At 42.7% G+C, this 25,298-nt stretch overlaps 1 protein-coding gene across 3 annotated transcripts in view; it reads left to right on the forward strand.

Moving 5' to 3' along the window:
- Positions 1-25,298, forward strand: part of Egflam (EGF like, fibronectin type III and laminin G domains) — a 181,296-nt gene that overhangs the window by 86,682 nt on the left and 69,316 nt on the right. For 2 of the 3 annotated variants that reach the window (XM_037209404.1, XM_037209405.1), the window contains exon 6: positions 5,015-5,181. In XM_037209404.1, coding sequence (XP_037065299.1) covers positions 5,015-5,181 — 167 coding nt within the window. The remainder of the gene's footprint in view (positions 1-5,014; positions 5,182-25,298) is intronic. The other variant, XM_028875601.1, reaches the window with a different exon arrangement.

Genomic DNA, 25,298 nt, shown 5'->3' on the forward strand with positions numbered 1-25,298 from the left:
TCTTGAGAGATCTCATCTGTACTAATAGTTTCTTCAAGAAAACCAAAAGCTTAAAGTCATTTTCAATGCTGAGTGATGAATCCTTCTAGAATTTTACAATTTTCCAAATCTTCCTTCTTCCCATTTCAAAAATAATTATTTAGATTTCAGCTTTATCAAATCCTTAAAAAAATAACTGCCACTCATTTTTAAACTCAATGTTTCTCTGCTCTCTATAATATTAATAATTATAATAAACACAAAAGTCCCAAAATGGAGTCAGATGTGATGGCACATGCCTTTAATTCCCACATTCTAGAGGCTAAGGCAGGTGAATCAACATTCAAGGGGAGCCTGGGCTCCAGACAGGGCCTTTTCTCAAACAAACAAACAAACAAACAAACAAACAACAAACATGAATAAATCACTAGTGAGTTCTGGGATAAACTCAATGTCCTTTTGATGATCAGGTGCTCAGTTGGTGGGAACAAATGCAGAAAACCTTGATTCTGTATGGAGAAAGATGCCATAGGCTTGCTTACCTATTTATAGTTAATGTTATCCTGCATTGTACCCATCCTTTGTATAGATTAAACTCACATCAGGGACTTATTTATTCTTTGGTAATCCCACTTAGCCACGTGTACTTAGTGCTTAACATGTTACGTCACACATATGATGTTATTTGGATTTCTCCTCCACACAAGGATTCTCCATTTCCCTGAACTTGTTCAAATCCAAACACTTTTGTAATTTAATTTAATTTTTTTTTTTTTTTGGATTTTTTCAAGACAGGGTTTCTCTGTGTAGTTTTGGTGCCTGTTCTGGATCTCGCTCTGTAGACCAGGCTGGTCTCGAACTCACAGAGATCCACCTGGCTCTGCCTCCCAAGTGCTGGGATTAAAGGCATGTGCCACCACCACCCGGCCTTGTAATTTAATTTAAGTTCCTCTTGGTTCTCATGGATTTCCCTCAAGAGTTTATATTGAACTGTTTAGATACAGTTCTTGGGGTCTCTGGAGATGGCACAGCCATTCAGAGAGCTTACTGTTTAGTTCTAGTACTTACGTCAGGCTTCTCACAATCACCTGTAACTCTGACTCCAGGAGATCTGATGCCCTCTCCTAGCCTCCCTGACACTTACATATAGTTGGAACACACACACACACACACACACACACACACACACAAATAAAATAAAGTTTCAAGTACAATTCTTAAAATATGCTTTTTTTGCACTGACTTCTTGCTGGTTCTTTGGGGTTCTGTCCTGCACTGACTCCCAGATGTTCTGTTCCCCCAATTACATTATTAGTTCCCCAAAGTGGAGTGTCTTTACACTCCCTAGAAGCCTCCAGAATATAACTCCTGTAATGGACCCTGCCAAGGCAGCCACCTGCAGAATTCCATGATGTCAAGGAAATGATTGGTCACTAAGATTTTGATTGGCAATGGGAAAGGTGGTCAAAATATGACAAGGAAAGAAGTAAGAGGAAAACATGGTTCTGCATCTTGAAGTTAATTATACTTTCTGTGTTTACAAAGGTAGGATGGTAGCTCTGGCTCATACGCTTTGGGCATCATCATTATCTTTGAGAATATGATTGAAGCTTATTCAAGTTTACTTAGAAAATAAGGGCTCAAATATGAAAGCTTGCTTATAATTTCTGGAAATCCGCAAACACTTATCAGACCAGATCCTCACATTGCTAGTGGTAAGCAATTCTTCCCGTTAAAGTGAACCACTGCGTGAGTATGTCCTGATTGCTTGAACAGGCCCCTTGAATTTTGCGTGGCCACTGCTGACTCTTGTGTGCCCCTACCCACACACCCTTGCCCCATCACTCCAAATGTAAGCCATGGATCTCCTGGCCTCGCCCCTCTGGACCTTGCCCCATGCCACTTCTCAGAAAGCGCTGGAAGTGTGAGCTGAGCCCTGCTGGTGGCTGGCCCTCTGTTACCCAGAAGGGCAGCACAACTTCTCAGGCAACCTCTCCTCCTTGGGCCTTTTCATGGCCAGGGGAAGTGCTGGGATAGTGTTGCTATGGTGACTTGACTGCCAACCTTGTAGTTAGGATGAAATTCCCTCCTCTGGTGGAGGAAGATGAAGCTGTTGTTGGGGATGGATGAAGACAATACCCCTGCCAGGCTATCTCTCTCAGCCTCACCTTTGTTCTCTGTACCTCAAGAGACTCTGGACACAATGAAGTGGAAAGCCCAGTGAGAAGCCAGAGGCGAAGAGTTCAAGGTTTTGAGCTGTTATTCATTCTCCACGGGCTATACACTATCAAATGAAATGTTAATGATTTCCTTCATTTTTTGTTGGGAATAGTTTTTTTTTTTTTGTACCTGGAATGAGCAACGAATATAAAATTCTTCCTCCCTCACCTCCCACGTAACTTTTGCATGAAGATGAAGACGGCTTGCAGATATTTGCAAGTAGCTCTGGGTAAACAACAGCACACCCAGAGAAGAGATTAGAGTTCTTTCCTCTGGAAATAGCACAAGGGAAGCTTAGCAAATAATAGGGGAGTTTTATCTAAAGCCCCCATCTCTCCTGACTTCACGTCTTGGTATCTCCAGTGGCTTTCCTCTGTGAAGGGATTCTGTGCTAATGTGAATTTGCAAATGTGTTTCCTTCACCCATTCAGCTTTTCTCTTTGATGATAAAATCTTCTTAGAGAGAAGAATTCCACCTTTAGGACAAGACAGGGAAGAACTGAACCCTGCTTCCTTTATCTAGTAGGTGCCTTGTGATTATCCTTTGTCCCCAGACCAGACACTATCAGGAGGTGCAGCTCATAGCCACTTCGTGTGGTAAGCCTGAGGAAGTCTCTGTTTCCTGGACTTTTAGTAAATCTCACTAGTGGAAAACTAGGCAAGCACATATTTAAGAAATGGAATCCATCCAGACTTCTCCTTTTACTTCTTTTATTTTTTTAAAAAAAAAATATTTATTTTTATGTGCGCTTGTGTTTTGCTGTCCATATGTCTGTGTGAAGGTGTCAGATCCCCTGAAACTGGAGTGACAGACAGCTGTGAGCCGCCATGTGGCGCTAGGACTTGAACCCGGGTCCTCTGGAAGAGCAGCCAGTGCTCTTTATCTCTGAGCCATTTCCTCATATCTTCTTCACCAATAGCAAGCACCAACGTGTTTTTATTTCTGGCTACTCTTCAAATACCTGAGTAGGGGGCGTTTAACACCAGAGGGCCAGGGAAGTCTAGTGCCTGAAGGTCTAATGATTGCTCTCTGCCCACCATCACCACGGTTTTTAATCCAGCATCAAGGGTTTGAATCTAGCCTCATCTCTTCAACCCAAAGTGACCTCAGCTGTTCTCGCTGTGACTTTGTCCAGTTCCTTGCCGTTTCAGAGCTTCAGCTTCTCTTCTATATTATAAACAGAAACAGAAGATGGCGGTGTTAGTGTTAGTGCCTACTGCAGAGGGTAGTGTAGGAGGTGAGTGAGTGAAGGCATCAGGACAATGTTGGGTTCTTTGATTGGCAGCCATTAACACAAACCCTCCAGTTAGGCCCCCAGCTAGGTACTGTCTTTCCCAACTTTCACTTTGCCTTTCTTCCTGCCTACAATGTTCTTCCTCCCCTCTAGCTAGAACATCCAAATAGAGCTACCCTGTCCAAAAGAGATGTAGCACAGCCCTATATGATGTTTATGTTTTAATTGTGGCATCATGGAGGTAAGAAGAGACTAAATTTTAAAAATTTTTTAGATGTATTTATTTTATTATTTTATGTGTATGAATGTTTTGCCCACATGCATGTGTGTGTACCATTTGCGTGCCTGACATCCCCTGGGACTGGAATTACATACAGGTGATTTTGCACTGTGACCTGGACATGGGAATCGAACCCAGGCCATTTGCAAGAACAAGTGCTCTTAACCACCAAACCAACTCTGCAGCCTATGTAAAATGAATTTTAATAAAAACATTTTAATTTGCTACATCCAAAATATCATTTCAGTATGAAGATATTGAATATATCGTCTTATTTTTTACTTATTTTATTATAATTCTTATATTTACAAAAGAGATAATTTTCATTTTTAAAAAAAAAAAAAAGACTGTGCATTTTGTACTTAAAGTACATCTTAATTCACGCTGGCTGTTTCAAGGGCTCACTGACCCCATGGGTTAGCAGTAAGCAAGCAACTATGTGTTCTTAACTCCAGAAGTAAATAAATTCTATCAGTAATGGCTGGCACATATTTATAGCATGATGCCAGAGAGGATGCTAAGGTGTATTTCATGCCATCTTCATGACAGTAGTACCCTTATCTAGGTCACTGTATTATTCACATTTTACAGATGGGAAAACTGAGGCATAAATATATTAAGGGTCAGCTAGTAAGCAGCAGAGCTCTGATGGGAACTTGGTTCTATCAAATTCCAGAGATTATACTGGCTTCGTGCGTGCTGTTTCATTGATTACAAGTCTAAATGAAGACCAGCCTTCTCAGCAAGGCCCTCAGAAGGACATGTGAAGGTTCAGCACATTGACACAGTCGTAGTTCAGAAAGACTGTGAATGTCTGTGAGCATAGTCCTCACGGGTGCTCCCACGGCAACTCATGCCGTCAGTCACCCTATAAAACTTGTACTTGTTTACTCGTGAACAGATTGCAAAGAGATGGAATCTCTGCTCTGCTGACCTCTAGGGATGAGACTGCCAAGGGGGAGGCTTGTTTAGGGAACATCTGGAAAATGAAATTCTTGCCAATGAACTCTCCCATGTGGGGTCTTTTCATCCCAGTGTAGGCCAAGCAGGCAGAAGTAGATGGTCTCTAAGCAGTGCTCATAGCTGGCCCTAAAGATGATCTACTTGTTTTTATTGGCAGATGCTTACAGTTGGTGACGTTATGGTTTGAAAGCAGGACCACTTTCAGATAGGAAATGTTAACTCACTTTTATGAGCGCTGCTCTCAGCGTGAAAATGGTGTTAGCTCCCGGTGACCAGCTAGCCTCTTTTCCCTATGGTATTTCTGAATTGTCGCTTTTCTTATTTTTAATCATTAAAGGCCAGATTTTGACAAGAGCTGGACCATAATCCAAGAGCGGCTGCAGATGGACTCCATGGTTATCAAAGGCCTTGATCCAGACACCAACTACCAGTTTGCTGTGAAAGCCATGAATGCCCATGGCTTCAGCCCACGCAGCCGGCCCAGCAACACCATCCGAACCCTGGGTGAGTGCTATACCTGTCCTGAGGAACATGAGTAGCCATGCCGCTGTGGTTGCCTCTCAGAGCCTCACTTGCCTGGGGTTCCTTAGTACCCAACAGACGAACAGCCTGGGATGGGGCTCTCCTCAGGCTTCCTCCTGCAGTTTTCCCAGACCTTTGAAGGTTCGACTCTCCACAGGGACACAGACTATTTCTGTTCCTAGGCAGTCATGGAAGGTTTATTTTTGCATCGTCCTTGGGGAATTTCTGGTCAGTTTTTGTTCACAGTCACAGACTAGATCACATAGCACATAAGATGTGCGGTTTCCCACTGCCTCTCATCTTTTGAGAAGGTGAGCTCATCTTGGAACACTGGGGGGACAAACTAAGACACACACCCCCAAAACTCTTCGGGTTAGTGATTGCCGGCCAAATCAAGGACTTTCAGCTGAGTGTGGTGGACCCCTGCAATCTCATCTCTTGGGAGGCTGAAGCAGGAGGATCAGGGTTCATTCAAAGTCAGCCCAGGCTACTTACAAAGAGCCTATCTTAAAAACAAACAAACATAAATAAAACAAAAGGACCTTCAAGTCACATTAGTTCCTCTAAGTGGTAGTCAACAAGTCTCAAAACAGATGTTGGCATGCTAACACATAACTTGAGGGAGTAGTTGACTTCGTAAGTTCTCATGATACCTCCTGGGATCTGGAGGAAGCTTGGAGCAATGCTGAGCAAATAAACTGAGGATTTTCTTCAAAGTCAGATCATGTCTCTGGTCTGGGGTTCAGCAAGCTGTCACATGATGTCAAAAGCTGTACTTCCATTAGAAGGGTTCCAGGAAGCTTGCCAAGCCCGGCCTAGGCCAGCATCAAAGTCTTTTGTGCTTTGGAAGTGGGGTCACATTTACATAAACCTAGAACCATGGGTAGTGAGGTCTCAGAAGGGAGATACAAGCATGTTTTTCTTTGAAAGCTCTGTGTCTTTGCAGTGCAGCCTGTGAATTCTTCCAGAAGAGCCCTGCAGCTGCTGCAGGCCCTGTTTACCCAAGAGGGGGGCTCTAAGAAGGAAGCCTACCCTGGGTAGCTGGTTTCCCATTGGCTTGCACAAAGCCCTATTCTTGTTGTTAGGATCTGAGTAAGTTTCCCCTGCTCCCTCTCATAAAACATCCACACAGCTGCCTTCCAAGGCTAATGCTAGTTCCCGGAAGAGATCGACTAGGGTCCACAAGTCCTGGGGATTTGTGTTCTTCTAAACAGTATTTATCCTGCAGCCTTCGATGCTGGGTTTCCATTCTTCAAGTTGAATTGTTGGAGTGTGCAGGGAGGTCTCACCCTTAAAACTACTCCCTGACTTCCTATTTCCCAATCACACAACAACAACAACAACAGGGCCAGGTATTGCTTCCCCCTCTTCAGAACGGAGAAGCTACCCAAGCAGGCTCTTAAAATGAAGACACTTCCTGCCACAAACCATGCTAGTGACTTGACTCCAAGGGCAGGCCTCCTTCCATTCTTGCTCAATCTGTTGTCTTCTGTCATCTTCAATGAGCTAGGGGCTCACTGTACTTCTCAACACCTAGGCTGTCTTTGTGTATGCGCCCTGGCACTTTGTGTGTAAGCTCCCTGTGCTTGGCACGAGGCTCTTCTGCTTCATCTGTCCATCTGTGCTCCATCTGTCCATCTGTGCTCAGTGTCCCCTACTCCACAGACTGAAGAAGAGACATGATGTGTGTGTGGCTCAGGCTGACCTTGACCTTGGTTGTGGGAATGGGCACTAGCTTAAGGAACAGATAGGTGAGTGGGTAGGGCACCCCTTGAGGATTTTCTTTCCTTAAATGAATTACTGATACAGTCTTTGAGATTCTGATCATTTTTGCCTCCATTTCTTGATCCTATTTTTAATGGAAAAGGTGAGAAATGCAAACAAACCAAAAAGAAAAAAAAAAAGGTGGGAGATGCAAAAATACTTTACACATATGAAACATTATATTCTATTTTTGACTCTCAGGGAAAGTAAAATTTTATAATTTCATAGTAATTGTGTGTGAAGAAGGATGACAAAACCAAACCAAACAAACAAACAAACAAACAAACAATAAAACAAAAAATCCCAAACCTCAGTAAAGTTTTCTTTGTGAGAGTTTTTGTTGTGATTTGGGATGTTTGTTTTGGTTTGGTTTTGAGACCCGATTTCAAATAGTTTGGGCTAGCCTCCAGTTCCCTAGGTAGCTGAGGATGACATTGACCTCGTGGTCCCCTTCCTGAATGCTGGAATTGCAGGCGTGTCCCACGGTGCCCGGTTCATGCCCAGCTGGATATGAAACCCAGGGCTTCATTCACGCAAAGCAAGCAGTGTAGCAACTGAGGATTGTCCCCAGCCCATTATTTTAACAAGTATTCTTAAGTGATTAGAAATCCACTGCTCCTGCCTATGCGTGCTTGCTCAAATTAGGATAACAGGAGTAGATGTCGTTAGATGAGCCATGGCACGGAAGCCTAAGAACGTGCTGTAAGTGATGCTTGGGTTGTTTGCCTCTTGGCTGCACTACTGTCCTAGAAAACCCTCTCTTCTGCACATTTTTGGTCTTAATTTATTGGTTTTAAACTATATTGCTTCCAAACGCATTTTTTTCCCATATGAAAGCCACATACTTACCAAGTGGCACTATCTGAGTCTTAATGAATTTGAAGTATTAAGACTGGCACTGGAAAGCCTGCTGTGAGCCAAGCCTTGCGCTGCCCACTTGACTTGTGTGAAATCCACTCATTCCTCCTGGAAACCCACCCACTTCTTGTAGATGGAGGAAAACAGCATCTCGAAAGACTGCACGTTTTCTCAAGACTGATAACGAGGAAGGCAGGATTCGAAGTTGGATTTGCTGACTGCTACTTCATTGAGTACGATTCAGATGAATGGAATCTTTTTGTTAGCACAGGAGGGTTAAGGTCAATGATTCAATGGGGTAGGGGGTCTGTGTAGAATCTGAGGGCTAGGGAGGTGTTGGGGGCACAGAATCCAGCTTCCAACATTGGCGTTTCTTTCCTTTTTTCCTTTCCTTACAAAACAGAAATATTTCTTTATTGCAAATCTCCTTCTCTGTACCCCTTATAGTCATATTTACAGTCTGTGTTCCAATTCCAATCCCTGATAGCCACTTCTCTGTTCATCATGCATCTCTTTTCTTCCAGTTTCTTGTCTTGAGAATGTCATGTAAGTACAGTTGTACAGTATTGTATAGAACTGGGATGTCTTAGCTGCTCTTGGATCTGGCAGATAGTGAGGGGAGGCTAGGGCCCCGCCTCTGCTCAGCCAAAGTGAAGACAGCATGGTTTAGGTGGTACCTTAACACACATATGCCTCATCTGCTTCTGCCTCATTCCAACACAAAATGGAATGGGAAGAAAAAAATTATTACAACTCTAAGTATCTTGAGAAACAGGGTTCTTTCGGTCACTCTAAATGACAACACACTATTCTGCATTTACCTCAGGCCTCTCATAGAAGACTCCTCATAATTCACTTCCCATGTTGTTTCCATGAGAAAATGGGAAATTAAAACATAAATTAATAAATAAAAATTTAAAAGACTAAAATCCTCTTCTCTGGCTTCTTATCCCCATCCTGCTGTATTTTTTTTTTAAAATCCCAGAAGGGAAACACCAACAGCATTAAAATTTACCTTTGATCTCGTAAATGACTTGTTGATGTGGCAAGCTGGGGGTCTTGTAGGATGTGCACCCAAACCATCTGTTGGAGACTATCCCACTGAGCTCCATTCTTAGCTCAGCCAGGAAGCATGAGGCTGGAAAGAAAGGACATGAAGGTAGACAGGACAGAAATAAAGTGCATGTGTTCATTCTTTTCTCCATAGACAAGATTTAAGCAAAACTAATACATGTACAATCAACCCCGAGGTTATGTAACTTCCCTGAGGAATGGACTATGGCCTCCCCACCCCAAATCATTTAATTTCTAATGTTCCATCCTTGTAGTACAGTCAATGAGAGAATCAATAATTTCTTTACTGGAGTGGATCTGGGGTCCTCAGGGCAGTCCCCATAGATGTATTCTTTTTATTCCCGCCAATAGTCATGTTCTTCCTACTGCCTCAGGCCTTTGGCACTGCTGCTTCCTCTGCATGGAGCTCTCTTTCCTCAGAACTTTCTGTGGCTGTGGCAGCTCTCTCTATTCTGCTTTTAGGCTTCTGTTGTCCCCATGCCCCTGCCTCATTTCCTCTCTAGCAATGTCACTGTCTGGAACTATTGTACACATTTCATTATGTGTATCTCCCCTGACAATAAGCTCCTTGTTGGGGCTGGAGAGCCTTAGTTGATGCTGACTTGAGCTCATGTGCGAGTGTGGCTTAAACCAGCCAAGAAGCTCTTATGGAGGCTGAACTGTACAGCTGATGTCAAAGCAGGGGCAGGCAAGGGTGATCTAGAAAACCACACAGGTCCAAAGTGGGCCACCCACCCCATGGCAAAGTCCCGAGGCAAAAACATTGAAACCTCCAGAACTGCAGTGTGACATAAATAAGGATAAAGTAAAGAGGATAAAAGAAGAAGGGAGGAGAGAGGGAATGGATGGTGAAAGCAGCCCCGGTAAGTTTAAATTTGAGGCACTAGGGATGGAAAGGAAGCCTTGCTGATGGGACGGAAGGAGGAATATTTACATCCCATTCCAAACCAAGGCCTCAGTTCTCCGCTCTGCTCTTCCTTAACCATCGGAACAAGCTCTTTCACCTTTGCTTCTGGTCCTAACAAGTCTCACCGTGGTCTCAGATCTTCAAAGACTTTGTAGAAATGCTTTGCTTGGATTTTTGCCATCTCCCCAACCCAAGCTTTTCTACAGTTTTAGACCTTCCTCTTCCAATGATCTGAGACAGAGCCACATGGTTCCAATTAGTCAGATTTCTACAGCAAGGGCTTCCCACATCCTCCCCATCCTTCCCGGTGTCTGTGATGTCTGTTTCTATCTTTGATGGCTCAGTGTGTGTGTATGACTCTGGCTTTTGCTCACTTTTGCTCTGAGACTGGAACCCTTACTTTGACCTTTCCAACTATCTCCACAGCAACCGGCTTCAGGATGCTAAGGTTCCCAGGTACATGTTACATATATGACCACAGAACAGATTTGGCCTATCCCCAGTCTCAAGAGTTTTCTGTTTGGTAGCAGTACCTCAAATGGACTGTAGCAAGAGTGCAAACAGGAAGCACATGGAAACAGGGGTGAACATGTTCTAAAGATCAGTAGAAATCAATCAGAAACTATTCTGAAATCCATGGCATCACTTTCCAGAATCCCCATAGCCTAATGCATATGAAAAATCCTTGCCAATCTTGGGCTTTTAACTGTGTTTCAAGCCGTGGTCCTTTAAGGAAAAAAACAAAATCTGGTAGATAACTCTGGTCTTGAGGGATCTGTAGACTCTCATGGTCTCATACATTCCCTTGTCTTCAGTTTCCTTGTCTCTATGCTCAGTAGATACAGTAAAGGCTGGTGAAGGTAGTCATTTCTAATTCTCTGGATGGTCTTGGGGAAATGCACATGGAATGAAGATCATGCCTTCTGCTCATTCTTCAAGGGATGGAAAATGTAAATGGTTAATGGTTGTTTCCTCCATGCATGATTCCTGAAGGGTATAGAAAGTGTTGGAAGGAACCTTCAGTGAGTCTAGTAGCTTTTCCTTTATGACTCCATATCCTGAGCTCTAGCCATGGAGCATGAAATCAACATCAGGGCTCCAGGACTCAGAAACCCAAGTCCAAGAGAAAAAAAAAATTCTCGATCAAGAAGTAGAGGAATGGAAGAAGTTGTATGAGTTAGGAACATTGGCATCCTTAGGGTGGGTTTTGGTGGGTATGGGCGTGTAGACTCTCCTTTATCCTCTAAAGTTTCCATAACTGAGTCTATGAGATAAATGGACAGCAGACACAGTAATAGGAGAAAAAGTCTGCAGACTTACCACCTGCACGGGGCTACCACCAAAAAAAAAACGTGAACCCCATACACCCAGTGAGATCACTAAGCCTGTATACCCTTTGTGTGGTAGGCGAGTTAATCTTCACTGGTTGTGGACTTCCTGGAGAGGGGTGCCTGATGCAGTCCTTCTGGAAAAAAGCATTCAGAGAGAGTGGTCTTTCCGCTTTGATGTTCCTCAGGAGTCTTCAGGTGAACGTGAAGCAATAGGTACATCTAGGTTGTCATCCCCTGAAAGTCTTCCAGGTCTAAGAAACTTCAATTAAGGACACCAGACAGCTATAAGTGCATGGGTACAAGGCACTGTATATACTGAAAACAATAAAAACCTGTGCCTCCATACCATGCTGCAGCTTTAGGCTCCTGGTCATATTGGTGCAATTGCTAAAGAGGTTGAAGCAGGAGTTCAAGGCTAGCCTAGGCTGCAGCTGGGGACAGAGCTTAGTTGGAAGAGTTTTGAGTAGCATATACAAAATCCTGAGTTTGATTTCCCTGTAACATGAATTGCTAAACAGTCTTATTAGTGGAAAAAAAAAAAACCTGGAGCCAGATATTGGGGTAAAAGGTGAAAGATCAGAGAAATAGAACAAGCCAGCCACAAGTTCTTACTGCTAGGAAATCCTCAGCCCAAGAGAGCTACTTCCTGGATACTCATACCTATATATCTATCTGTGCCCTGCCACCTTACTTCCTCTCTCTGCCCAGCTACACCACTTCCTCTTTCTGCCCAGCTCAGTCACTTTCTGTCTGTCTGTACAGACTTCCAGCCCTCTATGATTAACTAGTACTGGGATTAAAGGTATATGCCACCACACCTGGCTCTGTTCCCAGTATGGTCATGAACTCAGAGATCCGGATGAATCTCTGCCTTCTAAATGCTAGGATTAAAGGCATGTGCTACCACTGCCTGACTTCTATGTTTAATCTAGTGGCTGGCTTTGTCCTCTGATCCCCAGGCAAGCTTTATTTGTTAGAGCACAAAAAAAATATCACCACAATTCCCAGGAAGCACATTAATGGTGTGATGACACATGCTTGTAATCCCAGCATTTAGGAGGTAGAGGCATGAGGATTAGAAGTTGAAGGTCATCCTTCCTCCATAAGGATTTCTAGGCCAACCGAGGCAAGAGGTCCTGTCTCAAAAAACAAAAACAAAACAAAAATCCTCCAGGAGAATTAAAACCTAACAGAGCACAGAATTATACTGTTGTAACTCTAGTTGTTGTTTTTTTTCTTTAAATCTCTTCAAAGTCAACCAGGAACTCAGACAAGGATCAGTAAAGTTTTCTTTGAAGGTCAATTTAGTAAATATTTTAGGATTTAGACTTAGTTATTGCTGAATAAAGATGTGTGTGTGTGTATGTGTATCTATACATACATATGATAAATAATATGGATGAGTATGCTCCAATAAAAGTTAATTTATGGATACTGAAATCTAAATTTCTTATGATGTTTTATGTATCATCAAAAATTTATTATTTTAAAAAAATTTCCCTTCTATCTAAAAATGCCAAAACTCTTGTCAGTCCATAAACAACAGAGGTGATATGTCCTTGTCCTGGACTAATTTGTTGAGCTCCTCACTGTAGTTCTGGGATTGATCCCCCAAAGTTTCATAGTCTCTGGGAAATTTGGGAAGTTCCTTTTTTAAAAGTAGCAATTGTGTGGAGCTTGGAAGGAGCCAATTAGCACATACAAATGGAATTGTTCCCCTGACAGAGCTCTGCAATTTAATTTTTGAAGAATATTTCTAAATAAGAGACCCGGGCACCTCAGCCCAACAGCAGAGGAGAGGGTTTGCACTGCCTGGTTTGAAAAAGAAAGAGAAATAAATGAAGGGGGTGGGGTGGAGGAGTTGTTTCTGCAGGGCCTTTCTGCAGGATGCAGGGCAGGCCTGTAAATTAGAGCTCCGTGGATTTGTAAATCTTTAGAATGGAAGATGGAAGCCGAGACTGGAGAGGGAACAAATCACTGGTTTCACTCCTGGTGCAGACGAACCTGCATTTTAAGTGTGTATCTCCGCATAAACATAACTGCAAATGTGATTTTACATTCAAGGTGCCAGCAGCAGTAATCGCCCTATTGATTTGCTAATGCCTGGATTCATGTAAATCTGAATTACGCCCATTTGCCCAACTTTATTGGCTTTGAAGGGAATGATTCACTTTGCTGTTTAAATACCTGATACCTATTAATTGCTCTTTGGAGGCCTTTGTGCATGCTATCATACATTTATTTATAATCAGTGCACCAATATTTTACCCTCCAGCTAGAGAGAGAAGACAAACCAAAGCAAATGATAAGAAAATATGATTTCCCAAAGCCGAAGCGTTCTCCACGCTCCAGCTTTAACCATAGCACCATTTCCTGTTGGGATCATGTTGATGTGGGAAATATGGGGTGTCTTTGTGTTCCACGGGGGGGGGGGGGCATTCCGCTCCCCTTGGACTGACTTCAGCTTTGGAGTTAAGATGCTGAATGCTCACTGCCACACAGACTTCCACTGAGTCAGTGATCTCCTAGTTCCTGTCCTGCGAACTGAAAGTGGGAAATATGTGAACCACAGAGGATGAGTTTTAGAAATAAATTCATTAGATTCATGGGCAAGAGCTTAAGAGAAAGAAGGAAGACGCAGCTCCCATATAGCAGGGACTGGGGGAGGGCACGGATTCAGGCATGCTATCTATCAGTCTCCCTATCAGATTGCTAGTCTGGAGGTCTTTTAAAGGGCTTCTGGCAGAAACTGACAATGGAATAGGGAGAAGTCTGCGTGTCTTAGTTGCTGTGAAGAGACACTATGACCACAGCAACTTTCCTAAAGGAAAGCATTTAACTGGGGCTGGCTTATGTTTCAGAGGTTTAGTCCATTGTCAGCATGGCAGGAAGCATGGTGGCACACAGGTAGACGTGGTGCTGGAGAGGTAGCTGAGAGTTTCTACATCTGATCTACAGGCAGCAGGAAGAGAGAGTGAGGCGCTGGGCCTGGCTTGAGCTTCCGAAACCTCAAAGCCCACCCCCAGTGACACACTTCCTCCAACAAGGCCACACCTCCTTGTAGTGCCACCCCTAGTGACCAAGCATTCAGATGTACGAGTCTGTGGGGACCATTCCTACACAAACCACGACACTGGGTGCCTCCTCTCGGTGTCCGTCACTTTGTCACATTTTGACTTTAGGCAGAGATTGCATTTAGGAGAAGAGCCAACAGGGAGCAGGAAGCAGAATTGTCTTTGGCATCTCTGGCCTCCATCAAGGTCATTGTCAGAGCAGCTACTCTGGGGTCCCTGCCCTGATTGAGCAGTGTCGATCTCATATTCATATCAATCACTTCTTAGCATCTGAGTTCTAATTCCACTTAGGTTCCTTGATGAGTGACCAGGGCCACCAGAATGATTCTATCACCGATATCAGTCTGGTGGGCACCTGCCAGGATTTCCCAGGTTCTTGTGTAGATTGGACAGGGACATGTAGAGAATGGTAGAAGTAGGCACCGTTTATGGAGGAAGAGTGCATTTCTAGTGGAGAAAGTGTGCCAGAACTGAACAGGAAAGCTCAATGCAACCCACAGCATCCGTAATTGGGACTTTTATGGGCTATTTGTGTGTAGTGAGCTTTTTTAAATGCACGCTTTATCTGCTGCATGGCAGCCACAGTGGGTATCGGCTTCTAGTCTCACTGCTAGATAATTTCTTTGGCATTACTAATTTGGGCTTCCTGCTCTCCAGCCACAGTTTAACACAGCCTAGAGGTCTATAGAACAAGCCTGACATAGTGACAGACATGTGGGAGGGGCACAATATGTGTGATGGACCTTGTCTGATGATTAGCTGAATTCTAAACAAATAGTTACACACACCTTAGGTGTCACCGGACTCCTAAGCAGGAAATAGAGAGAGAGAGGCAATTGAGCAATTTGAAGCAAGCTTAAAGAAGAGCTTGTTTGCAAAGGCTTGCACGGCAATAAGAAAGCCAAGAGGGGACACTTGCTGACATCAGGACGGGTAGGAAGAGACATGTTGCAAGAGCCATGGCTTCCATGTACAACATGTGAGAATGGCACAAATGGCTCACAGGTAGAAATTATGGGAAATAAATACCCTTTTCCTCTTTCCTTCTTCTGCTAGCGATCCCTGATAGCAGAATACATCAGCAAGCCAGGCATGCTAGCCTCCTGGGGCACAGGGCACAGTGGAACAGGATCTGGGGACAGAGAGAAGAACCCACCACCAGAAGGAATGGTGTAATCAAATAGAATACAGATTGGTGTCTGTTACATTGGGTACAAAGTGTGTGTGTGTGTGTGTGTGTGTGTGTGTGTGTTAGGGCATAGATGTGTCATCTATCTGTGTATTTAGCATATTGTCCTGCACATAGGCAGTGATGAACAGTCAGGCCTCTGTGCACTGAGGCTTTAGTACTCCCAGAGCTGGAGAGGGATGGCCTCTGCCTTGTACACAAGGAAACAGGTCTGTAAATGCCACAGCCTTCTCAAGGTCACTCCCTGGCAGATCTGCATGGAAACCAGCTGGCGATTGCTTTTCACAGTAGATCCCTTAGTCAGTGGGATTCTCTTCTTAAGGACTGGCCCCAGGGAAGGTTCAGGGAAGAAGACCAATCATAGCTCTGGAAAGGATGGTTCAAGGGAGTACCTAAATAGGCCGGGATGGTTGGCAAGGCTTGACTAGGGTCTTGAGGCCACTGGAAGCCACTGAACTTGTCTGTTTCTTGGGGAGACATGAGGATTCTAGGAGGCACTGGACCAACTAAATGCAAAGTCTTCACTTAGATTTTAGCAAAATCATTTGAATGAGGCTAAGAAAATCAACATGTTAATCCCAAAACAGAAATAACTTCCATGTTCCTAAATATAAACAAACAGCAGCATTAAATATTTTTTTTAAATCAAACTGTAAATCTGCTCTAACTTTAGTATCTAAGGAGAGTTATTAACATTTTAGTATAGAATGTCTGCTAGAATTCTAAATTGAATGATGAGATCATAAAACATACACTTTTCTTTTTCTACAAAAATACTGAAATATAAAAGAATACAGGCCTGCCTCATTAAGTTAAGAATGATGCCAGGTAGTGGTGGCACATGCCTTGAATCCCAGCTCTTGGGGAGGCAGAGGCAGACAGATCTCTATGAGTTCAAGGCCAGCCTGGTCTACAGAGTGGGTTCCAGGAAAGCTAGAGCTGTAACACAGAGAAACCCTCTTGAAAAATCAAAGAGAGAGAGAGAGAGAGAGAGAGAGAGAGAGAGAGAGAGAGAGAGAGAGAGAAATGGAGGGAGGGAGGGAGGGAAGGAGGGAGGGAGGGAGAGAGGAAGGGAGGAAGGGAAGGAAGAAGAAAAGGGAGGAAGGGAGGAAGGGAGGGAGGAGAGACAGAGAGAGAAAGAAAGAAAGAAAGAAAGAAAGAAAGAAAGAAAGAAAGAAAGAAAGAAAGAAAGAAAGAAAGAAAGAAAGAAAGAATGAGTAAATGAATGAGTGAATGATGGTATATTCCATTATGAAGCTCCACTGTATGTGTCTGAGGAGATCTCTGTTGATGAGCGTTTAGATTGTTTTACAAATGCAACCAAATCAGATCTCTTGCTGGTGCCTTTGAACACCCCACCTTCTTTTTTTTTTAAATGTATGTATATGTGTGGTATGTATGCATGCGTGGTACACATAGTATACAGTTCACATGTGTGTGGACATACAACGTGCTTGCCTATGGAGGTCCAAGGTGTGTGTTGGGGATGGTCTCTAAACAGTCTTCAATCTTATTCTTTGGGGCAGACTCTCTCAAGGAAACCTAGGTCTCACCAATAGGACTAGTCTTGTTAGCCAGTTTACTCTAGGAATCCCCCGTCATCTCCTTCCCAGGTTAGAATTATAGACAGGCTGCCACACCCACTCATCATTTTATCTGGCCTCTGGGAGACCAAACTTGGGCTCCTCGATTACATGGGAAGTGTTTTAACTGCTGAGGCATCTCTCCAAAACCCTTTTTTTCCTCCACAAAGGAAAAATGAAGTAATCTGCTTAAGGATGTGCCGTTAAGTTCAGGTCTACTGCTGGCATTCTCTAGGGTGGCACCGTCACTGTGACCTCAGCTAAAGCACCCATGGGAGAGGAGATAATATGAAGTGAGAGTCTCCCTTTAGCTATCTGTCTATCACATTGTTTTCACTTGCAAAGTTAGTGTGTTCAACAGTTATGTAAGAATCTGAGCTTGCAGCAAAGATACAAAAAGCTGGCCCTGAACGCCTATCAAAGGAATGGACCTACAGAGGAGGAACTCCTCCAGGTCAGGAATGGTTGGTGAGCTTAACATCCCTCAAGACCCCGAGGCTCTTTTCTCTTTTAAAAATGAGTGAGTCGTCCCTTCCAGATAATCTGGAGGATTAAAAGCCACCCCTGCACAACTTGGTAAAAGGGAAGAGTCAAGATGGAGAAAAAAGATGATGACGAGAAAAAGGCAAAAAGAAGAGAACTACACCCACATACAGATTTTCTCTGCAAATAAGCCAAACCACACTACTTCCTCCAGCTGGGGTCAGTGGCAGCCATCAGGGAGGCTGTGTTCGTTCCTGGATACAGGAACCACAAGAATGGCAAGCAGGAGAAAGACTGGCCAGGCGGTATCAGTGTTCCCAGAAACTTAATACACCATGTCCAGAGAGAGATAGCTGTTGCAGGACAGGCTGTGTAGACGGGGAGAGAAGAGGGTCACAGGAGCCTGAAGCTGAGATTCTCCACAGGGATTCTGGAGTGAATGGCTGAAGGTGGTGTCAGCCCTGCCACTCCACACATGACTACTGAGCAAGAGAAGTGCACTGCTGAGGTTTCACTAGTGAGTGGGGCCAGGAAGAGGCCACCCAGACACAAAGGTGACACAGATGGGCAGGCCTTCCATGTCACCTCAGAGCCTCACCCACAGAAAGAACCATCTCCAGCGTACCAGAAGTGATGTTGAAAACCAGAGGTGAGGTTTCAGACAACAGAATTCTGGGGGAAATAGAAAAAAATCCCTTTAGCAGGAGGACACACTGACCTGACGTGTTTGGATTATGGAGACTAGCATCTGCCCCCATACCTGCAGAGGGAATTATGGGAGACAATTGAGGAAGCAGGAAGCCTACATCAACCCAACTAGGAAAAAAAAAACAAAAACAAAAAAACACTGACTAGGGCTCTATATTCTATTTCATTTCATCAATTCTTATTATTTTTTAATTTATTTTTTCTTTAAAGAAGTTTTGTCCTTTTAATAGTTTAACTGTTTTGTTTCGGCTTGTATCTTACCTGAGCGATCTGTTGTGACTGTCCTTTTTTTTTTTTTTTTTTTAAGAATCTGTTCTTAAAATATTTTCTCTGTTTCTCATACCTCGAACCCATGTATTTTTCTTCTTATTTACTTTTTATTTTCCCCTTTCTCATTCCCTCTTACTCAACAATTTAATCATTGATACTTTTATCTTTAAAGAACTATAAACTTTTATTTTCCCCTAGTCTCTGAATCTCATTGAGGAAATTAATTGCTATTACAAGTTAACACTGGAACTGCTATCAATCTTTGTATCTGTTACTGCAGGCAGCCTCAACCTCGTGAATAATACTGCAGAACATAACCCAAGTCAAAAGTCTAAAGACTTACATAAAATAAGGGAGCTAAAGAGATGGCTCAGTGGTTAAGAGCACTTGCTGTTCTTCCAGAACCTGGGTTCAGTTCCCAGCACCCACATTAGGAAGCTCACCACCAACTGCAACTCCAATTTCAGAGAATCCTCCTCTGGCCTCCCTAGATACCCACACCATGTGGCCCATGCTCTGCCAGACTTCTTATATAGCCTAGGTCCCCATGCTCAGGGACGTTATTGCTCACAGAGGGCTAGGATTTCCTACATCAATTATCAGTTATGAAAATGCCTCACAGATATGGCCACAGGTCAGTCTGGTTGAGGCAATTCTACAGTTGAGGTTCCCTCATCCCAGGCAACAGTAGGTTCATGTTAAGTTGACAACTGAAGCTAACTATGACAATATTCCACACAGTAAACCAGCAACCCCCAATACTAGTAGTAGAAGAAGAAAATATCTACCATAACTACCAATAATCTCCTCAACCAGACCAACAATAACAACGGCATAGGAAATAGCAAACCCTTCTCAACAAACAACCTTAAATGCAAATATTTTCAACTCACCATTTAAAGACACAGATTGGCTGACTCAGTTAAAAAGCAAGATCTGTCCACCTTGGCATGTTCTTTGGTGTTCTTGTTCAACTCATTTGGGGCAGCCATGTTGATGTGAATTTAGGAGTGTGGCTGATGATATTACTAGGAGACACAATCTCACAGCAAACTCTACGACTCTCTGGTAGGACTATATATGTATACATATATGCAAGCAAGAACAATGAAAAAAGAGGCCATGATTTGAAGGAGTGTGGAGAGATGTATATGGGACTGTTTGGTGGGAGGGAAAGGAGAAATGTTGTAAATACATTATAATATCAAAAAAAGAGAAGAAAAGAAACCACACAAGATCCAACTATCTGTTGTCTTCAACATCACACCTCACTGGCAAAGATGCCCACAAATGGAGAGTCAAATCATGAAAATCAATTTACCAAGCAAATGGAAACTGGAAACTGGCTATAGCTATTCTGATATCTGATACAGTAGATTTCAAATCAAATCAGTCAGAAGAGATAAAGAAGATTACTACATCTTAATAAGAAACAAATCCTCGGGTTTTGTTTTTCCATAAGAATCTGAGGATTGTTCTTTTGAGGTCTATAAAGAATTGTGTTGGGATTCTGATGAGGATTGATTGAATCTGTAAATTGCTTTCAATAAGACTGCCATTTTTATTATGTTTGTTCTACCTATCCATGAGCATGGGAGATCTTTCCATTTTCTGATATCCTCTTCAATTTCTTTCTTCAAAGACTTAAAGTTCTTGCCATACAGGTCTTTTACTTGCTTGGTTAGAGTTACCCCAAGGTATTTTATATTATTTGTGATTATTGTAAAGGATGATGTTTCTCTGATTTTTTTCTTGGTCTGTTTATCATTTGTATATAGGAGTGCTACTGATTTTTTTGAGTTAATCTTGTATTCTGCAATATTACTGAAGGTGTTTAACAGCTGTAGGAGTTCCCTGGTAGAATTTTTGAGGTCACTTATGTATACTATCATATCATCTGCAAATAGCAAAAGTTTGACTTCTTCCTTTCCAATTTCTATCCTCTTGATCTCCTTTTGTTGTCTTATTGCTCTTGATAGAACTTTGAGTACTATACTGAATAGATATGGGGAGAGTGGACAGTCTTGTCTTGTTCCCGATTTTAGTGGAATCGCTTTGAGTTTCTCTCCATTTAATTTGATGTTGGATGTTGGCTTGCTGTAAATTGCCTTTATTATGTTTAGATATGTTCTTTGTATTCCTGATCTCTCCAAGGCCTTTATCATGAAGGGGGTGTTGGATTTTGCCAAAGGCTTTTTCAGCATCTAATGAGATGATCATGTTTTTTTTCTTTCAGTTTGTTTATATGATGGATTACATTGACAGATTTTTGTATATTGAACCATCCCTGCATCTCAGGGATGAAGCCTACTTGATCATGGTGGATGATTTTTTTTATGTGTTCTTGGATTCGGTTTGGCAGTATTTTATTGAGTATTTTTGCATCAAAGTTCATGAGGGAGATTGGTCTATAATTCTCTTTCTTTGTTGCATCTTTGTGTGGTTTGGGTATCAGGGTAACTGTAGCCTCATAGAAAGAGTTTGGCAATGTTCCTTCTGTTTCTATTGTGTGGAACAATTTGATGAGTATTGGTATTAGCTGTTCTTGAAATTCTGGTAGAATTCTGCATCATGATGGGGAAATCTACAGAGACAACTGAACCAAGCTCATAGTAACTCACGCACTTTGGATTGACATCTGTGGAACCTGCATGGGACCAGACTAGGCCCTCTGCATGTGGGAGACAGTTGTGTAGCTTGGTCTGTTTGAGGGGCCTCTGGCAGTGGGATCAGAATCTATCCCTGGTGCATGAGGTGGCTCTCTGGAGCCCATTGTCTATGGTGGAACTCCTTGCTCAACCTTGATGCAGTGGGGAGGGGCTTGGTCCTACCTCAACTGAATGTACCAGGCTTTGCTGACTTCCCATGGGAGTCCTTACCCTTTTGGAGGAGAGGATGGGAGGGTTGGGGGAAGGAGGCTTGTGGGAAGCGGGAGGAGGGATGAGAGGAGGATCTGTGGTTGGCATGTAAAAATGCATAAATAATTGTTTTAAATGAAAAGAATAAATCAAGGAGATATAATATTTGTTCAACAAATATTGAGGCTCCTAATTTAATAATTTAATAAACACTAAAAGACATGAAAGTTAGATAAGTACTGATACAATAATAGTGGGAGACTTCAGTATCCACTCCAGTCTTTCGAAGGTCTTTCAACTGAAAATCAGTAAAGAAAATTCAGAGTTTAACTACATCATAGATCAACTGAATTTAACAGCTATCCACAAAACACTCTACTCAATAAATCCAGAGAACACTTTCCTCTCAGTGGTCCATAGAATCTCCTTTAAAATAAATTATAAAGTGAGACTTAATGAGTATAAAGAAATAGAAACAATTTGTGTATTTTTAATCTGATCATAACACTTGAAACAAACAGCAAGAAAAAGTACAGAAACCACAAAGACACTTAAAGGTAGAACAATGTATTTTTTGAATGAATAGTGGGTCACTAAAGAACCAATGAGAAAACATCTTAATCCATGGAATCAAATGAAAATGAAAATATAACTTGCTGAACTTCTGGGATGTAACTGAAGTTATTTTAGGAGAAAAGTGTGTGGCTATAAGTGTTTACATTACATAGAATTAGAACAGTCTCGGGTAAATAACCTAATAATTCATGTCAAGTTTCTGTAAAAATGAGAAGCCAGACCCAAAGGCAGTACAAAACAAGCAATAACAAAGATTAGAGCATAATTTTATGAAATAGAGATTAAAAGGACAAGATACATGATCTATCAAAGCTTTGGTTCTTTGAAAGTTAAATAGAATTAGAAAGCCCCTCACCAAACAAATCACAAGAAAGGGAGAAAACACCAGAAATGATAAAAATAGGAATGAAAGGGGGAAATATTACATGCAACTCCAGTGAAATGCAGAGATTCATTAGGGAATATCTAGAAATCTTACATTCCCAAAAGCTGGAAAATCAATGATAAACATAGTTTTCAAAATATATACCTACCAAAAGTATGCCAAGAAGAAGTAAACAACTTAAACCCATAGTAAGCAACAATACTAAAGCAATAATTAAAAGTCAACCACAAAAAAAGGCCCAAAACCAGGCAGATTCACTGCTGAATTTCCCCAAACTTTTAAAGAAATGCTAAAGAGCCAACACTACCACTTTTCAAACTGTTCTACAAAATAAAAAGGAAAGGAATACTACCAAACTCATTCTATGATGCTGAAACTCCATGTGTCTACTTGTGTAATAGTGGCACAGCTATTATGGAAGTAACCAACTACTTTATGCTTGGATTTAAGACCCTTTGAAGAGGAGGAAACCTGTATCTGATACTGTCAACCCAGTCAAAAACATTCATAGACCTTGGAGAGAAACTTATTACTGTTTAGTTAAATCAGCAGAGCATCGAACTGCCTTCTAAATTTCTTTATTTATACCCACATCCAAGCACTAGTCTCAACCTTAACCAGAGAAACTCTTCTTTGCAGTAAGTGGTGTTGGGTACAAAGACACACAACTGCTCAAGGTGCTGAGAATGAGTGACTGGTAAGTGTTGAGCCCTAAACAAGAAATTACTATCACTTCCTGTAAAGCTCAGGAAACATCATGGGAGGGGGCGGGATGAATGTAAGAACTGGCAGAGAGGCAGAAGGACTGCAAAATGCTATATTCTCGGTACAACAGCCATTGCACTCACAATGCACAGCAGCTGAGGTAACTACACTGGTCCCGCTCACATTTGGCCCTGTCAATGCTCATGGATGGGGAAGGCATTCATGAGGCCATACTCCTTCATGCTGAGCTATTGGCTACTAATAGATGCTAAGAGGGAGGAAGTCATTATCTTCAGCTGTGTGCTCGCTGGTGAATCCTGCTGTGGGATGTTCTGTATGGCAAATGTGTTGCTCTGATTGGTTAGTAAATAAAACACTGATTGGCCAGTAGTCAGGCAGGAGGAAGTATAGGCGGGACAAGGAGGAGAAGAATTCTGGGAAGTGAAAGGCTGAGTCAGAGACACTGCCAGCCTCCACCATGACAAGCTGCATGTGAAGATGCCAGTAAGCCACGAGCCTTGTGGCAGGGTATAGATTTGTGGAAATGGATTAATTTGAGCTATAAGAACAGTTAGCAAGAAGCCTGCCACAGCCTTACAGTTTGTAACCAATAGAAGTCTCTGTGTTTACTTGGTTGGGTCTGAGCAGCTATGGGACTGGCGGGTGAGAGAGATTTGTCCTGACTGTGGGCCAGGCAGGAAAACTCTAGCTACAGAATCCACCAAGCTCCAAACCTATGACCACAAGAAGAGCTAGTAAATTTTAATCCATTTACATGAGGTGGTCATATATGTGAGGTATGTTGTGTGTAAAACTAGAAGAGGGCCATGAAGAGGTAGAGGAGATGTTATGGGGAGGGGCAAGATAAATGAATGTATGTGTGATGATTAATATTGTCTACTTGACAGGATCCAGAATCGCCAAAGACACAAACCTTTGGGTATGTCTGTGAAAGATTTTCTAGATTAGGCTAATTGACATGGGAAGATCTATTACAAGAAATCCATGAAGTCTGCTTAAAGGGTAAAGAAATGTATTAGAAAGAAAAGCTCACTATAGCATGGGAGATTTACCGCAGGCTCCTGGAAAGCCGAGTTACAGTCCCACACTGTTCTTCTGCCTGGTCTGTCTCAGCACCCAAACATAAGAGGGAGAGAAAAGAGTAGCTTAACTGTGTCTCAGGTCTTAAGGGTCGCCTTGAGCCATGCCCCAGGGGCAGGTACTTCAAGGTCATAGGCAGGTAGGACAGTTGCCTGCTACATCTCTAGGGGCAGTGCTTCAAGGTCATAGACAGAACAGCTGTCCACTACAAAGACCCACCCTAAATGTGCTGTTCTATAGGTTGAGGTCCTGAACTGAATCAAAAGGAGAAAACAGGGACAGGAGAGATGGCTAGGTGGTTAAGAGCACTGGATGCTCTTTCAGAGGACCCAGGTTCGATTCCCAGTACCCACAGCTGTCTGTTACTCCAGTTCCAGGGGATCTGATGTCCTTTTCTGGTCTCTTCCAGCACTGGGTATGCATTTATTGCACTTACATACAGCAGGCAAAGCACTTATATGCCTAAAATATGAGAGAGAGAGAGAGAGAGAGAGAGAGAGAGAGCAACTTGGGCACCAGCATTTTATTGCTCTGCTTTCGGTCTGTGGTTCAATGTAACAAGCTGCTTCAAGTTCCTGCTACCATTGCTTTTCTACCACAGTGTTACCCCAAAATAGGAGCAAAAAGTCCTTCCTTCCTTCCTTGGGTTGCCTCTGTGAGGTACTTTGTCACATGTCAACACGTGGCATGAAAGCAGAAGAGAGAGGACTAGCAGGAAGGAGCAGGAGTGGAGAACGGGACCAGGAAAAAGAAAGAATACACATAATGAGGCCCACTACTTTGTGCATACTTAAGAAAAACCGAAGAAAGGGGTTGGGGAAGGGTCTTCAGGACATTTTCTTTGCTCAGAACTTGAACAGAAAGTTGACGCTGTGTCAAAGAGAGACAATGTTCTGAGGCCCAGGTACCAACCCCCCATCCCCCAGGCGAAGACCCACTGAGATCTCTCATAGCAAAATTCACACACGTTCTGGCCTTTCTCTCATCAGTTTCTGTGAATTATGATATAGATGACCACAGTCCTGGTGCAGAGGAAATTAGGTCACTCCCCCCTCAGCTCAGCATGCCAAACTGTAAGCTAATCCGTTTTCCTTTACTAAATCCTGTTTCCTAATTCTTTGGGAAACTGAGACAGTGGATTATGGGCCAAAGTGCCTGGTTATGTCTGTTGCTTGTCTTAAGTGTGGACTAGTGTCCGCCATCACTGAACTTCAACTCCAGCACAGACTACAT

The sequence above is a fragment of the Peromyscus leucopus genome, chromosome 11, assembly GCF_004664715.2.
Source record: "Peromyscus leucopus breed LL Stock chromosome 11, UCI_PerLeu_2.1, whole genome shotgun sequence".
Classification (NCBI taxonomy): Eukaryota; Metazoa; Chordata; class Mammalia; order Rodentia; family Cricetidae; genus Peromyscus; species Peromyscus leucopus.